Source organism: Daucus carota, chromosome 2 (assembly GCF_001625215.2).
Source record: "Daucus carota subsp. sativus chromosome 2, DH1 v3.0, whole genome shotgun sequence".
Lineage (NCBI taxonomy): Eukaryota > Viridiplantae > Streptophyta > Magnoliopsida > Apiales > Apiaceae > Daucus > Daucus carota.
The window spans coordinates 41,025,495-41,041,268 of record NC_030382.2 but is presented as its reverse complement, the minus strand read 5'-3'; the positions used below and the strand labels follow the sequence as shown (position 1 = coordinate 41,041,268).

Genomic DNA, 15,774 nt, shown 5'->3' with positions numbered 1-15,774 from the left:
GTTAAATTTGAAACTAGTTATGGAACTTAGCATTGGAGTGCAAGTTTTATTTTAGCACCAAAAAACACTTTTTGGTGCTATATTATAGCAATAGCAATAGATATATAGCATCTAGCATTGGACTTGCTCTAAACGACCATAAATGTTTAAGGAAAATTAAATTACAGGTCCTTGAACTATTGACGTTTTATTGTTTAGGTCCCTGAACTAAAGATTTCATATTTAAGGTCATTTAACTTTTAGTTTGATCTAAGTCCTTCTGTCAAAAAGATTCTAATAGTGTTAACTAGGGTTCTTGAGTTTTATACAGATCAAAGCAACTTTGAAGGTGTTAGTGATATCCAAACTCAAAGTTCAAGTAGTCAAATTGAAACTTGAGTTGCCAACGACACTCATATGACACTAATTTCATATATATATGCTTGTAAAAACAACACACCCAGAGGCAAAACAGAGCGAAAGAGATTCTGTCTGATTATCTTTTTACGCCTTGATTGAGATAATCTCATGTGAACTCGGTAAAAGGTAAAAGCGAGAGAGAGGAGCGATAAAGTGCTGGATGCACTAAAACATGCATTAGCAGACGCTCTAAAACTCAAACCCCCAATGTCGACCACCGATTCATCCGGGTCAGATTCGGGTCAAGAAGTGATGGAAAAGCCCCAGAAAGTAAGTGATTATGAGAAGCAGAGATTGAAAAGAATGGCGGAGAATAAAGCTAGAAACGAGTGATCTGGAAGAAGTGATTAATTGACTCAAACTTCAATTTGACTATTTAGAATTTTGAGTTTGATATTACTAACACCTTCAAAAACCTTCAAAATTGTTTTGATCTCTATGAAACTCGAGAATAACACCGTTAGAATCTAACACCTTCAAAATTGCTTTGATTTCTATGAAACTCAAGAATAACACCGTTAGAATTTTTTAGATGGAAGGACTTAGAACAGAAAACGGAATAGTTAAGTGACTTCAAATACAGAATCTCTAGTTCAAGGACTTAGATAATAAAACGCCAATAGTTCAAGCACCTATAATTTAATTTGTCCTAAATGTTTACTTGTTTTGGATAATTTTTGGCCGTATAATAAATTGAAACGTCCTTAAACTATTCCATTTTTATTCGACAAGTCCCTAAGCAAAAGATTCCTCAAACCGGGTCCTTTAACTTCTCCAGAATTTTGTATCAAGTCCTTCCGCTAAGTAGATTCTAACCGACGTTAGAATCTTTGCTGACTTGGCGACACGTCACCAACTGATAATCTTCACTTACATCACTGTCTTCGTCTACACTCTCTTCACTCCCATCAACATTCTCACTCCCTCCTGCACTATCTTCACTCCCATCATCTTTCTCACTCTCTCCAGCACTCTCCACCCTCCCATCATCTTTTTCACTCTTTCCAGCACTCTCCTCTACTTCATCACCATCAAAAGCATGATCAACATACACATCTGTTCTACCAGACTCAAGCATACTACTATCATTTTAGAGCAATTTACAATTAACATCATTAAATAAAGAACCACTCTTGTGCCAATAAATTTTAAACACTTTATAACCAAGATCACTTCGAATATACTTTTAAAGCATGGAAATAGATAACACATCCAATTTCTGATTAAAAATATACTCGACCTTACCTCCATCGTAGTATTTGATACCATGCTCCGGCACGAACTCTCCCACGTGATGAATGTACAAGGTGACTTCGGCCTTCATATCTGTGAATAGATGGCGGGAATGTTTATGATGTTAGTATGTAGTGTAGTGGGTTAGTAATGTTTGGTGTAGTGCGTTTGTGTATAGAAGCTACTGATTAAGAACCCTAAACCTTAAACCCAATCTGTAGATGGAAAGAAATGAATGAATCAGGGGATATAAACGCGCTTATATGGTCACTTTCAGGGCATGTGACTTTTTTTTAAAATTTAATTTCAGTTTAATATCCTTTTTCTTTTAATATATGTACAATCAACTCCATGTCAGCGGCAACAAGATTCCAACGTCCGTTAGAATCTATTTAACGGAAGGACTTATACAAAATTTTGAAAAGTTAAAGGACCCGGTTTGGGGAATCTTTTGTTCAGGGACCTATTCGAGGACGTTTCAATTTATTTTCCTTCGGAATTTCTTGCGAAGAGAAATGTAAATTTGACGTACTTTCTGTCTAAAACTCGCTCCAAAGTTGGGATGAATGGGAAAGCAGGTGAGCAGCGATATAAAAAGAAAAGCGTATTTTCATTACTTGATTGTTGATTGAAATTGACTTGGAGTTTGGTATAAAAAAAAGTTAAAAAAATTTAACCTCTGATATTTGTTTATTTTTTTTTTTGAAAGCAAAATAAGACATTAATATAAATCTGAGTTTAACACATCGATGGGAAAGAATGTCACATCACACCATTCCTTACACTCAGACATACAACCAGACTCTCTAGCTTAAAGTATGAGCCACCGAGTTCGCTGAACACCTTACATAATAAACAGAGCAGGACCTTACGTCCTTGAAAATGGCACGACATTCCTCAATTATAGCTCCCAAATATGAGGAATCCACCTCCTTGCCTTCAAAGGCCTGAACAACACCCAAGGACTAGTCGAGCTCTAAATGAACACAGGACATGAGGACTACTTTTTCTTCTTTAATCATGATAGGGCTTCCTTAAACGCCAAAGGCTCGCGGATCAACAATACCAACCCAATAACCTCCATATCCAGCCACAAACTGCCCTTATCATCTCGTAAGAAACATCCGAAAAAACTCTTTCCATCTCACTCGAAAACTGCAGCGTCTATGTTACACGAAAACCGTTAAAACTCTACTACTTTTTCAATTAAAAAAATATTTTCGGAGTGCAGACTGTAGAAAGCAAAACTATACAAGAAAATCTTAATCAGCATGTTATATATTATGTGTATTTTATAATGAATTTTTTTCTGAAAAAAAAAAGTTAATAAATTTATTTAGTGTTAAAATTAATCACTTAAAACTAGTCCAATAAAAGTGTTAAAATTGCTATTATATTTATACTATTACACATTCAAAGATTTGACAAGGAAATTTTATCTGAATTATTTAAATAACATTATTATCAGAGTATAAATTTTTATTTTATCATCAAAAATCATTTTTGTTGAATAACATTATTATTGAAGTATAAATCTTAATTTTATCATTAAAAATCATTTTCGATTTCATAATATAAAACTAATTATATATATATATATATTTGTATCATCATTGAACTTGATCTTATAATAAATAAATTTATTTTTCCCAGACAAATAATTATTCAAGTTTTTGATTAAATGAAAACAAATAATCTTTTGTAAACTTTACCAATATAAAAAGGGATATAAAATAATTATTTCTTCAGCTTAGTTTAATATCAACATCGTAATTACACACATCAAATTTAGCTTAAAAATATTTAAAACATAAATTAACTAAACTGATTTGTATTTTAGGTAGTTCGATTAAAAATGGAGAATAACATATTTTTGGTGAAAGCGGTTTAGAATAAATAAAGAATCAACTAATTTTCTCTTTAATTATAATTTATTGACATAATACAAAATCGATCATAAATTAAGGGTGTTGCTAAATGCAATTCAAAATTGCTTAATGCAGTTCAGCTAAATTACTGTTTAATCCATGTGTGATAGCATATATGTACATGAGTACTGAGTGCTTAGTCTGAGTCATATGCGTTAATGTGAGCATTAGCCATTAATTACTCACCTGTTTTAATTTATGTGCACAGATTGTTTTCATTTTGTATTTTAAAAGACATTTGTTCTCGTATTCCCATTACGTGTATTTACTTTTTTTATTTATTCACTTTTAATTTTATTGATAAATTTGTAAAAGCAAATTAAGTTTTATTTTAGGTATAATAGTTAGTTAAATGGTTTAAAATAACTGTAAATTTTTTATTAAAACTTCATTTTTGTATTTGTGATAAGTCATTTTTCAAAATTAATATTAGATTAAAATGTTGAATATACTTTAATTTCATAATATATAATTTATTATAATTTTATATGAAAATATTAAAATAATTAAATTACATGATATTATAATAAATTCCAAGTTCTGTTTTTCAAAGGTTATTTGCCTTATGAAATTTGTACAATAATGATTGCGCTAATAACAACAAATATTTGCAAAAAGTATTTTAATTAAATATATTTTTTAATTAAAAAATCAGAAAAATATTCATCATCCTTAAATTATAACTTCTAAATTTTCTTAAAAATAACATATATTCCTTCCGTTTCGAATATCCACCTTTTGAATTTTTAGCACATATTCTAAAGTTCTTTGACCATAGTCATAAATATTTTTTCTCATATTTTTTTCTGAGAATAAATTCCCTTTTATAATATTTTCATTCAAAAAATGAAAGTTTTAAGATTAATATTTTCAACTATATAGTCAAAACTTATATTATATATGTTAAAAATTAAAAAAAACAGATATTTAAAGATATTTAAAGCTGTAGTGAGTATGATTTGATTTGCTCAAAAAATTTATCTTCAATAATCTGAAATATGAATTTATTATAATATATATAATTATTTTATCTAAATAAAATTTTTGATCTTTTACGTATAAAATTATTAAAATAAAGTATATTATGATATGAAAGTATATTCAACATCATAATCTATACATTAATCTTTAAAAAATGACCTATCACAAATACATTTTTAACCGAAAATTATACTCCCTCTGTCCCTCTCATTTGTTTACAGTTTTTTTACACTGTTCGACACGCATTTCAAGGCGTATATAAAACATAGTTATACAACTTTTTTTTGGAAAATTTCTTTTTTGTATAAAAATATAAACATCAAACTTTTATTCGGAAGAAAAAAAAGTTCAAAATAATTTATCAAACTACGTTTTATAAGAGCATTAGAATGCGTGTCGAGCCCCCGTCCCCCAATGTAAACAAATGAGGGGGACGAAGGGAGTAGATATTTTGAACCATTCATCTAAATATTATGAAAATAGACTAAAAATTAAAACTTCATATAACCAAATGTAAAGAATGAAATTTTATTTATTTTTAAAGATTATCAATACACAAAAAGTGAATAAATAATATATAAACACGCATCATGAGAATATTTTTACAATAGTAGAGCGAGAACAAATTGTTTCCAACGAATACTGAGGTCTGTGCACATAAATGAAAATGACGTGAGTAATTAATGTTCACATCGATGCATATACATGTCATTTAACAGATATCATCGTACAAGGATTAAACAGTAATTTCAACGAACTGCATTAAGCAATTTTGAATTGCATTTAGCAATTATGTAAATTAATTTTTTCAAAATTATCCATGATCACAAAATTATGTAATCTCATGGAGTACAAGCTAAATACAAAATCCCCCTTCTTCTGCAATCTACACGTACAAACACACTGAGCTATCTCTATTTTCACAGTTGATTAATCAAGAATTTCATAATAATAACAACAATGAACCCATCTTCTTCTTCAAATCAAAACCCACTTCAATTTTCAATCTTATATCCCCAATCAAACCCTAACCCTAATTTCACCCCCAATTCGATTTCAGACACCCAAAATGACCCAGATTACTATCCCAGCTCAATTTCAAACCCTAATTTGACTAATTACATTTCACTCTCGATTCCCAAGAAACGGAGAAGGGGGAGATCAAGAACCAATGCTGCTTCAAGCCCATCTCATGACCAGGTTTATCAAATGCCTAATTTGATTTCTAGTGGCAGTAATGTAATTAATGGTACTAATGGGGTTGTTTATGGGAATAGTGGTAATGGGGTTGTTGATGTTTCTGATGAGATTATTGTGATTAATAAGGATGCTACTAATGAGGCTTTAATTGCTTTAACTTCCGGGTTTCCGGCTGATTCGTTAACTAGTGAGGAGATTGATGGTGGGGTTGTTAGTGTGGTTGGTGGGATTGAGCAAGTTAATTATATTTTGATTAGGAATCATATTATTACGAGGTGGCGGGAGGATGTGTTTAGTTGGGTTACGAAAGAGATGTTTCTTGATGTTATACCTAAGCATTGTAGGGGACTTTTGGATAAGGCGTATGATTATTTGTTGTCGCGGGGGTTTATTAATTTTGGGGTTGCGCCAGCTATTAAGGAGAAGATTTTGGGGGAGGCGAGTAGGTCAAATGTGATTATTATTGGGGCAGGGCTTGCCGGGTTGGCTGCGGCTAGGCAGTTGATGTCGTTTGGGTATAAAGTTACGGTTTTGGAGGGGAGGAAACGGGCGGGTGGACGTGTGTATACGAAGAAAATGGATGGGGCGAATAAGACTGCTGCTGCTGATTTGGGAGGGAGTGTTTTGACGGGTACGCTTGGTAATCCACTCGGGATTTTGGCTAAGCAGCTTTCATATCCACTTCATAAAGTGAGAGATAAGTGTCCACTTTATAATGTGGATGGAAAACCGGTTGATCCAGATTTGGACACGAAAGTGGAAATTGCTTATAATCAAATTTTGGACAAAGCGAGTAGTCTTAGGCAATTAATGGGAGAAGTCTCACAGGATGTTTCCCTTGGAGCAGCGTTGGAGAGTTTATGGCCTGTGGATGGAATTGCGGGGAATGAAGAAGCCACTAAATTGTTCAATTGGCACATTGCAAATTTGGAATATGCAAATGCTGCCCTGGTTTCTAAACTTTCACTTGCATTCTGGGATCAGGATGATCCATTTGATATGGGAGGGGACCATTGCTTTTTACCTGGAGGAAATGGAAGGCTAGTGCAAGCTTTATCTGAGAATGTGCCAATACAGTATGAAAAAATTGTGCATACCATTCGTTATGGTGGTCATGGTGTGCAAGTTATTTCTGGGGGACAGATCTATGAGGGTGATATGGCTCTTTGCACTGTTCCTCTAGGGGTTCTGAAAAGTGGCTCTATCAAATTTATTCCAGAGTTACCTCAAAGAAAGCTTGAAGGTATTAAACGATTAGGGTTTGGTTTGTTAAACAAAGTTGCCATGCTTTTTCCATACGTGTTTTGGGGTACCGATCTCGACACATTTGGGCATCTTACTGATGATCAAAGCAGCCGGGGGGAGTTTTTTCTGTTCTACAGCTATGCAACTGTAGCTGGAGGACCACTCTTGATTGCTTTAGTTGCAGGAGAAGCTGCACACAAGTTTGAGAGCATGCCGCCCACTGATGCCGTGACCCAGGTTCTCCAAATTCTGAAAGGTACTTAACTTTCAGTTGCTATTTTCCTTCATCTTATCCCTGATTTTAAAAAAAATTAAACTTGAGGTGTGTAATATTAATTTTTTCAACTTTACTTCTGTAGTCCTCAGCTAGTAGAAGCTATTTACATGTGTCTACTTCTATAATACTTTAGAGTGAAAGTTTGGCAAACCTTTAAATTCTAATATTTCTGCCGTAGAAAACACCAACATTTACCCCCCAGAGATTGTTATAGTATAAAGATTACCAGAGTATGTGGTTGAGGATTTGGGATGCTCTTTGTAACTCTCTTAAACTTTCTGTAAATAAGCCTAGAATAAAGAGAATAGGTGTTAGCAAAAGCTCACTGACCATGTACGATATCCTATCCGGAAGGCTCAATTTGCCCGGGTCAATATGTCTTGTTTACTTATTATCCAAGCTGTGCAGCTGTGGAACTTGTATTACTTCTATAATCTAATCTACGAATAAACTGTATTTCCTCCATAATATTGTTACTAGTAATATTATTTGCCAAATTAAATCAACAGAAGTTGTCTAAAAAACAATAATAAAAGAATTATACTTAGTTTAATATATTAGCCGAATGTGGAGAGGACTTTTGGGACGTTGATTTGAAAACGTAGCCATTGTAAATGGAGGGTGTATTACTCAACAGTGAGAATATACCAGTTTTTAATTCAGTAATTACACATATTAATGATTTTTCTATTATTAAAGGCTGCTTAAATAACCTAAGGTGAAAGACTGAAAGTATGTGAAACACTATACCCTATATGAATGCTTAGTCAAATAATGTGTTACTCCCTTTACCCCCTTTTTATTTGCCAAATTTCCTCTTGTTTGTCCCGAAAGTGTCGTCCACATCCAGTTACTATGGTACATTAATTTTTTTATTTTGTGAATTTGTAAGAAGAGTGTCTATAGTTTAGGAGTGAATGGGCCAAGCCAGAGTCTTCCTGACTTGCGGGACTGGTTAAAGCAATTTCCCTTGTCTTACTAGATCTTAACTATTAAGTCTCAATATCGGCCACCATAAAAGGTGTTTGCATTTCTTTGATTTGAAGAAATGCATGGGAAAGGTCGCGTTCACCCTGAAAAAAGTTATAGTTCAGCATTGTGGTTTGAAACCTGTGAAATGAGACATTAAGTATTCATTTTATCTTAAAAAAGTAGACATTAGGATGTGGATAGAGTTATATCTTTTCGTTATTGTTTATTTGAATCGTTCTTTTCTTATTCTAAAAGTATTAATTCTTAAGATTTTAGTTTCTGTTTTTTCCCTGTGAAAATCTTAATGATTTTTTTGGCACTTGATTATTGTGGAAGGTGAAATGCACATCAGCTAATTAAATGGTCCTTTACTTAGGCTAATAATTGTGACTAGGGCATTGCTCAAGTTTGGTTCATTTACAAGTAGTCAAACTCAAGCTTAGTTGTTTCAGGTTATTTAATAGTAAATTATAACTCTCTTGGATTGATGTATGCGTAATCATGTAATATCCTAATTTTACTCCTAGTAATATCATCGTTGCAATTACACACGAATATGTGGATCAATGCATTTTGAAACAGAGTGTGCACTGAAGTAATTTTGTCTGTGGCCTAATATAATAATTTAATAAACCCTTTTTTCTGCGGGCTAATATGATAAATCGTATTCTGTACTCATCATAAGACTTTGATGTCTGTAGGCATATACAAACCTAAAGGAATTGATGTTCCAGATCCCATACAAACGGTCTGTACAAGGTGGGGTAGTGATCCTTTTAGCTTGGGCTCGTACTCTAATGTTGCTGTGGGGGCATCAGGAGATGACTATGATATCTTAGCAGAAAGTGTGGGAGATGGACGACTTTTCTTTGCGGGAGAGGCTACCACCAAGCGTTACCCAGCAACTATGCATGGAGCTTTTCTTACTGGACTAAGAGAAGCTGCAAACATGTCGCATTATGCTAGCAACAGGGCAATGAGGACCAAAGTGCAGAGGAATACATTAAAAAACACACACTCCTGTGCTTGCCTTCTGGCAGATTTATTCAGAGAACCAGATCTAGAGTTTGGATCTTTTTCAGTAATCTATTGTAAAAAAAACTCTGATCCCAAGTCGGTGGCAATTTTGAGGGTGAAATTTGGTGAACCGCAAAAAAAGAATGAAGGTTCAAGACCAGATCAGCAGCATTCCAGCAGTCTACTTGTTCAGCAGCTCCAGACTCACTTCAATCAACAGCAGGAGTTTCATGTTTATACGCTGTTATCAAGGCAACAGGCACTTGAGCTGATGGATGTGAGAGGGGGTGATGAGATGAGGTTGAATTATTTGTGTGAAAATCTTGGAGTAAAGTTAATTGGTAGAAAAGGCCTAGGGCCTTCTGCAGATTCTGTTATTGCATCCATTAAGGCCGAGAGGGGAAACCGCAGACCTGCTTCAACTTCTCTGACTCTGAAATCAGGTTGGTTTGTGATCTATAATGAAATAATATTTTGGTTCACACATATATGTAATGTGTGTGTGTCTGTATTATTATATATATATTTACTTAACTTTATTGTAAACAGGTACATCAAAATTTAAGCCTGCCAATTTGAAGCAAAAGATGATCAGGTATGAGGCTACGAGCTTGATATTTTTGCTTTTGTTGATACCTCATCCGTGTAATTATACTCATCTTTTGATTGGTTTCAGAAAGGCTAAAGTACTGGGTAACAGCAGCAATGGCTCTACAATATCGAATAAAGGCCTAGGGGTTAAGATGGTTGACCATGGAATTGATTCTTCTAGTTCCAACTTGTCCTCGACTTCCAATAAAGGCGTAGGGCTCATGATGGTTGACCATGGAATTGATTCTTCTACTTCAAACTTTTCTTCTTCTTCAAACTTTTCTTCTACCACTCCCAATAAAGGCCCAGGGCTCAAGTTGGTTGACCATGGAATTGATTCTTCTACTTCAAACGTTTCATCTACCACTTCCGGTAAAGGCCTAGGATTAAGAATTGTTGACCATGGAATTGATTCTTCTACCCCGAATTTTTCCTTTGCCTCTTCAAATAAAGGCCTAGGGCTCAAGATAGTTGACCATGGAATTGATTATTCCACTCCTTTAAGCTTTCCAGTTGGTACAAAAGCAATAAGCAATGAAAATATCACTACTCCTTTTCCCGGTTCAAATGGTGGGGCTAAAGAAGTAATGTGTATTAGCAGTGGTCCTACTCCTGATAATACTAAACCCTCCTCTATGACTCCACCTTCCAGCTCAGATATGGAAACTGTTAACTATTTTGGAGGATTGCAGTAGCAGAAATTGAGCATAACTGACTCAGGTAACTTACACTTCAGCCAAATTGTTAGCTTTTCTGGCCTTCCTGTAGGTTGTTAATTTATGTAATTAGTTGAAGGATTATTAGCTGCTTTTGTACTTGTGGAGAGTTTCATAGTGTCCAGCCATGTCCTTGACTTGGTTTACTAGACAAGTGTTGTGGTTACATTAGTCAGTAGTTGGTATTCTCTGTCTCAGGTATCCTGACAACAATCAGTTTGCGGCTGCAGAATCCCTAGAGCGCCTCTGAATGGCATCTTCATTAAAGACGCCTCGGTGTCGTTGGGCCTCCAAATTGTCAACTAGGCGTGTATCAGGGGTCGCCTAATTCCCCAGTTTAAGGAGTGCAGCCTGATTTAACCAAATGATCATTGGGTTGCATGTCAGCATGGAAACACCTACTCCCGAGTCTCACTCAAATGAGGGAGGATAAAAATGTAAGCAATGTGCAGAAGAGAGATATCATGCATATAGATATGCTTCATCCAACTGATTTTCTAGCAAAGAGAACCCTATGTGAAGTTTCCCTTGCAAAAGTCCGCCTATAATTGTTACACCAAGACTTCATGGGTTCAGCATAAAATCTTCTCCCTTCTCGGGTCTCAAATTTATTTGATTACACTTTGGATGGCAAGTTGCCACTTTCTTGGCATATATTTTATCCTAGGGAATTCGACCCTCTGCTGGATAATTTCGGATCGTCTCTTACTGTGCAGAAATTAAATTGATTCTTTAGTTCCAGTGTAAACATTTAGCTATAGTTGAAAAGACTACAACCGTTTTTAGCGTCTCTTATGACATTACCGTTATTAATATTGTTTTTAATCTTTCGGAAAGTATCTCTTATGATCGCATCGTTTTCTTTTAGATTGCTGTACTTGCTGCATATCGTTTTCTTTTAGATTACTGTACTTGCTGCATAAATTACGCAATGTTTAGTTCCAAATATTTAACTTTTAACCAGATCAGAGTTCAAGGGTATTTCATTTTAATCAATGCTATTAGCACAAAAGACATCCTCATTCTCTACTTAGAGTCTCTATCAATTGAAGTAATGTGCAGCTGTCAATCTTTAAAATTTTCAACTAGATCTGCCATTGTAAATTAATGCTTGGTTTTTTATTTTACCTGAATGTAATATTGTGTAGGCCAAGATCTTTAATGTTGTGTTCCCGAATATTGAAAATAAAAGAAGTCTACCCAAATTGCGAGCAGAAAATTGGACACCATGTAAAATCTTTCCCATATCTTTAACTTTTTTCTCAAATTTTTAACCAGGAACATGTTAAGATCAAATTATTACTCTTCTTTTTCCTGAACACAGTGTAAATATTACCAGAATGCAGGAGTATTAGAGTTAGGCTCAGATCTCTTTTGAAGATTGACAAATATAAGTTTGCATGCAAAATATGAAATGCGGCCAGAAGAATGGTTAAACAACCTTGATTAGAACTCAGCTGTTACACCATGTTCTATGTACGATTAACAAGCAGATGATAAATTATAAATTAACCCTTAATATATTTACAGCCTAGAACAATGTGATAAGAGATGAAAGGAAATGCTGTGATATCTTCCAACTACGGTTGCACTAGTAATTTGTACCCAGTAAGCGATAACAATCTAGATCTGCTAAGAACTTAAAGAACACACAACATTATCACAGATGACAACATTGAGACACGAAAGGTAGAAGAACGTGTGATGTACAAATACAAAGGTATGTTATATATTAATCTTTTATTTGTTGCAACTTACAAGTAGCAATCGTAATTGTTTATCAGATATGTCATTTAGAAGTCAAGACCTTATCAGCATCTATGTGCGTTGTCATGTTTTCTGTGGCAATTTTTCCAGTACGAGAAAGATGATTGCTTGTCCCGTTCAACCATTCTTCTAATTTTGCTTCTTTATCAGTATTAAAGGCATCGAACTTATCTGGTTTAAATGGCAACTGACCATTGGTCAAGTCTGCATCAGTTTGATAATCATCTTGCAGCTCTTCAGCAATTTGACATGATACTGGAAGTTCTTCAACTTCAATCTCAGTTGAAGAGGTGGTGGCAGCTGCATGTGACAATGCGTTGTTGAGATTGGATGGAAGCCTTTCACCAGTTGTTTGACTCACTTCAGTAGAATCCAGCTGAAGAAAATTCAGATTGTCTGCTCTTTCTTGTGCTGACTCGAACTTTGTAGTAAAATAACTGTTGGTGCTTCTACTACATTGTGGTGATAAATCTGCTTTATGCATCCATGGGCGCAAAGACCAAGAGCTTGTTCTTCCCAATTGAAACCGTGGATTTGACTTATTAACTAACCCCTTTCTCAGTTTCTTTGTTGATGTAATCGCCAGAGATTTTGTAATGTCATTGACCATCTCATCAATAATGGGAAACCCACATTCTTTTATTGATCTTACCATGGTGACTGATTCATCTAAATCTTCTGTTTGCAAACTCAACTCATGGGACTTTCCACTTGCATTATTTTTTAGACTAACAAGATTAGGCACAGTATTCTGGGTATGCTGTTGAATGTAGAAAAGCCCTACAGAGGGTTCATTAGCGAGGCACTTCATCATTTCTGCCAGGCATTCAGTTATCTCTATATAGCCATCAACCGGTGAGAAGCCATCCATCTTTCTGGAGGGTGATAATTCATCTCTGGTTATGTTAGCGATATGCCTGAGAAATGTAAGACAAAGCAAAGAGTCAGATGCATTCCAAAAGTTTTATGCACGTTCAACTCTCCAGTAGAAATGCATACTTAAAGAGCTTAGCCACTTCAGATACACTAATAAGTATCCTCATTCTCTACAATGATCAGCTGATTTAATGGAAAACAATAAAGAAGCAAATAAAAAATGTGCACAACTAATCATGATAGTTACGTCGTACATAAAAGGCTTAGCCACTTTAGATTGCCTAAAAAATAATATGCTCATTCTCTACAATGAACAAGCTTATTTCAGACAAAATAATAATGAAGCAAGTAAAGAGTGCACACAAAATAATGGCATGAAATCATTTAGTTATAATTTATTACAGAGAACTTCACCATTTTATATTGCATCATAAATATATTATTGTTCGAGATATGCTGATATAAATTTTTGGTACAGCCAACAGCACAAGGTCTCCAATTATATCTTACGAACTTCTATATAGTTGCATCACAGACTTATATCCCTATCTTCAAAGACATCTATAACTTCGGTCGAAAATATATTACTTCAAAATTATTCCACATGGTATGTCAAACTGTGAACACCTATCTGGTATAGTTATTTAAACCTGAGTCATGTCCAACTAGTAGAACTTTCTGGTCAAAGCTTTTCTTAATATGTATTGGGATTCATATCCCTTTTTGCCAAGTTTTTTTCATTCTCATCTTCAATGTGCATGTGTCATGTGCAGCGAACATACAACACTTCCTCCCCCATCCCTCTTCATAACACTCATGATATGTAAAATGTACACAGACTCACGATATTACAGAGAGAATAAAATTATGATGAGGTAGGTAACACTGAGATCTACTTAAACTTGATAGTATAGTTACTTTCTAATATGTTTCATACTTTCTATTTGTAAAGATCATGGTTTATTCTCACATAACATTCACATTATGTAAAGGTTTTAACTTTCACCTCATTATTCCCCTTTCCCTCTTCAGTAACCTCTAATAATTTTAGTGCTTTCTGTACCCCCTCTGATGATGTGATATAATCAACATCTCCGATGTTCTACATACAAAAACTTTAAAAACATGCAGCACTATTAATGCACATTCGACTTTTATAAGCCATATGCAGAAATGAATATATAAGCAGTAAATACAACTCTTTATAAACTGGTGTGAAATAATGCTTTCACTTTCTGCAAAAAATCATGCTAAGTATGAAATAATCTTACTTGAACATGGATAATAAGTTAGATGATAAACCAAGACGGGTTCTGAATGGACTCTGACGCACAATATCTGCATAATATGAACAAATGGTAATTAAATGCTGTCCAAAGTATAAACACAAAATCAGAAACTTCCACCATCTTTCCCTTTCAAACACATGCAAAATCGAGTTAAAAGCTGAAAGTTTAGACTATGGATGACAAGATACTAAACAGCAAAAGGTAAAGAAGGTAACAACAAACACGTAATATGCCCAGGCACTAAAACAATTTTGATCAGATTGGTGAACTGATTACATGCTTCAGGAGGATCATATCCCATGCCAATAAATTCACTTCTAATATATTTTTGCAGTACTGCTAATTATAAACTGCTAACCTCTTTCTACTGAATTGTCCTCAGAGGTTCACACTTCTATACCAAGCCAAACATATCATTTATTTCCCGGAGTCTAGAAACGTAAGATATACTCGACCTTCCCTCTACTGGATGTTCCGTAAAAACCCCCTAGGTTTTGAGAGTGCAATATCATAAAGAACACAAACCAGGCTCACATTTCAAAGTTACATAATTGCTGAGGACAATCATACATGTTTTAATCTTCCATGTACACTCCAATTAAAGCCTGGCCTATTACAAAAGACGCTGAATCAAAGAGTTTGCAAGAGAAAATTAAATTTATTTACACCCAATTTTGCTTTAAACAAAAAGACCCCATCTTTAGCTAATATTCCATCAGTCCATTATTAAAATCAACATAATCAGAACATAAAGAGACAAGAATAACATCAAAACAAGAGCTTGAATGGAAGATATATACATATATATCACTAAACCAATACCCCATGGATAAATTTTCAAGAAACAAGAAAAAGATTCAAGACCCAAGTCTCAAAATGCAAACTTTAGCTCATTTCTTGAATCTACAGTGTGTGATCAACAGAATACTATGACAAGAAAGCTCAACAAATAACAGAAACGAATATATAATAAATAATACGAATTGGGGTTTTAGCAACTCACCAGCAGCAGGGTGTTTTCGAATCAGATGAGGATAGAAATGTTTGCTTCATATGTGGCCTTGTAAATAAATAAATATAAAATACACAACATATACACATATACATACATGTTATATGTATTACTATATGAAAAAGTAATCCGCCATTAATGCAGTGAACAATTAATATTGCTTTTTGGCATTTTCTATAGTTTAGAGGGACAACAAGAGATCTTAACTGACTTGGCGGCAGGGACCAATTTCTTTATTCACTATAAATTGACATTTCATAATTAAAAACAA

General features: G+C 34.3%; 2 protein-coding genes across 8 annotated transcripts; one reads left to right on the top strand and one right to left on the bottom strand.

Moving 5' to 3' along the window:
* The first annotated feature begins 5,366 nt into the window (after nucleotides 1-5,366).
* LOC108209553 (protein FLOWERING LOCUS D) lies at nucleotides 5,367-11,372 on the top strand. Of its 2 annotated transcripts, none has more exons than XM_017380515.2 (5): nucleotides 5,367-7,242; nucleotides 8,937-9,695; nucleotides 9,802-9,847; nucleotides 9,929-10,563; nucleotides 10,790-11,372. In XM_017380515.2, exons 1-4 carry the CDS (start codon nucleotides 5,502-5,504, stop codon nucleotides 10,536-10,538), a joined length of 3,156 nt encoding a protein of 1,051 aa, XP_017236004.1. In that variant the 5' UTR covers nucleotides 5,367-5,501; the 3' UTR covers nucleotides 10,539-10,563; nucleotides 10,790-11,372. The 2 variants fall into 2 exon arrangements, with proteins under 2 accessions (XP_017236004.1, XP_017236003.1); XM_017380514.2 differs by having other exon boundaries at nucleotides 10,758-10,895.
* An 889-nt stretch (nucleotides 11,373-12,261) lies between these two features.
* Nucleotides 12,262-15,633, bottom strand: LOC108206640 (uncharacterized). Of its 6 annotated transcripts, none has more exons than XM_017377011.2 (4): nucleotides 15,495-15,633; nucleotides 14,474-14,540; nucleotides 14,209-14,317; nucleotides 12,262-13,243 (listed from the first exon to the last, which is right to left on the bottom strand). In XM_017377011.2, exons 3-4 carry the CDS (start codon nucleotides 14,211-14,213, stop codon nucleotides 12,349-12,351), a joined length of 900 nt encoding a protein of 299 aa, XP_017232500.1. In that variant the 5' UTR covers nucleotides 14,214-14,317; nucleotides 14,474-14,540; nucleotides 15,495-15,633; the 3' UTR covers nucleotides 12,262-12,348. The 6 variants fall into 6 exon arrangements, with proteins under 6 accessions (XP_017232500.1, XP_063943621.1, XP_017232498.1 ...); XM_064087551.1 differs by lacking the exon at nucleotides 15,495-15,633 and adding an exon at nucleotides 14,850-14,990; XM_017377009.2 differs by lacking the exon at nucleotides 14,209-14,317.
* Between the last annotated feature and the right edge of the window lie 141 nt (nucleotides 15,634-15,774).

Coding starts and splice junctions, on each gene's coding strand:
- LOC108209553 (XM_017380515.2), top strand. CDS start 5,502: ATGAACCCATCTTCTTCTTCAAATCAAAACCCACTTCAATTTTCAATC. Junction 7,243..8,936: donor GGTTCTCCAAATTCTGAAAG/GTACTTAACTTT, acceptor TGATGTCTGTAG/GCATATACAAACCTAAAGGA. Junction 9,696..9,801: donor TTCTCTGACTCTGAAATCAG/GTTGGTTTGTGA, acceptor TATTGTAAACAG/GTACATCAAAATTTAAGCCT.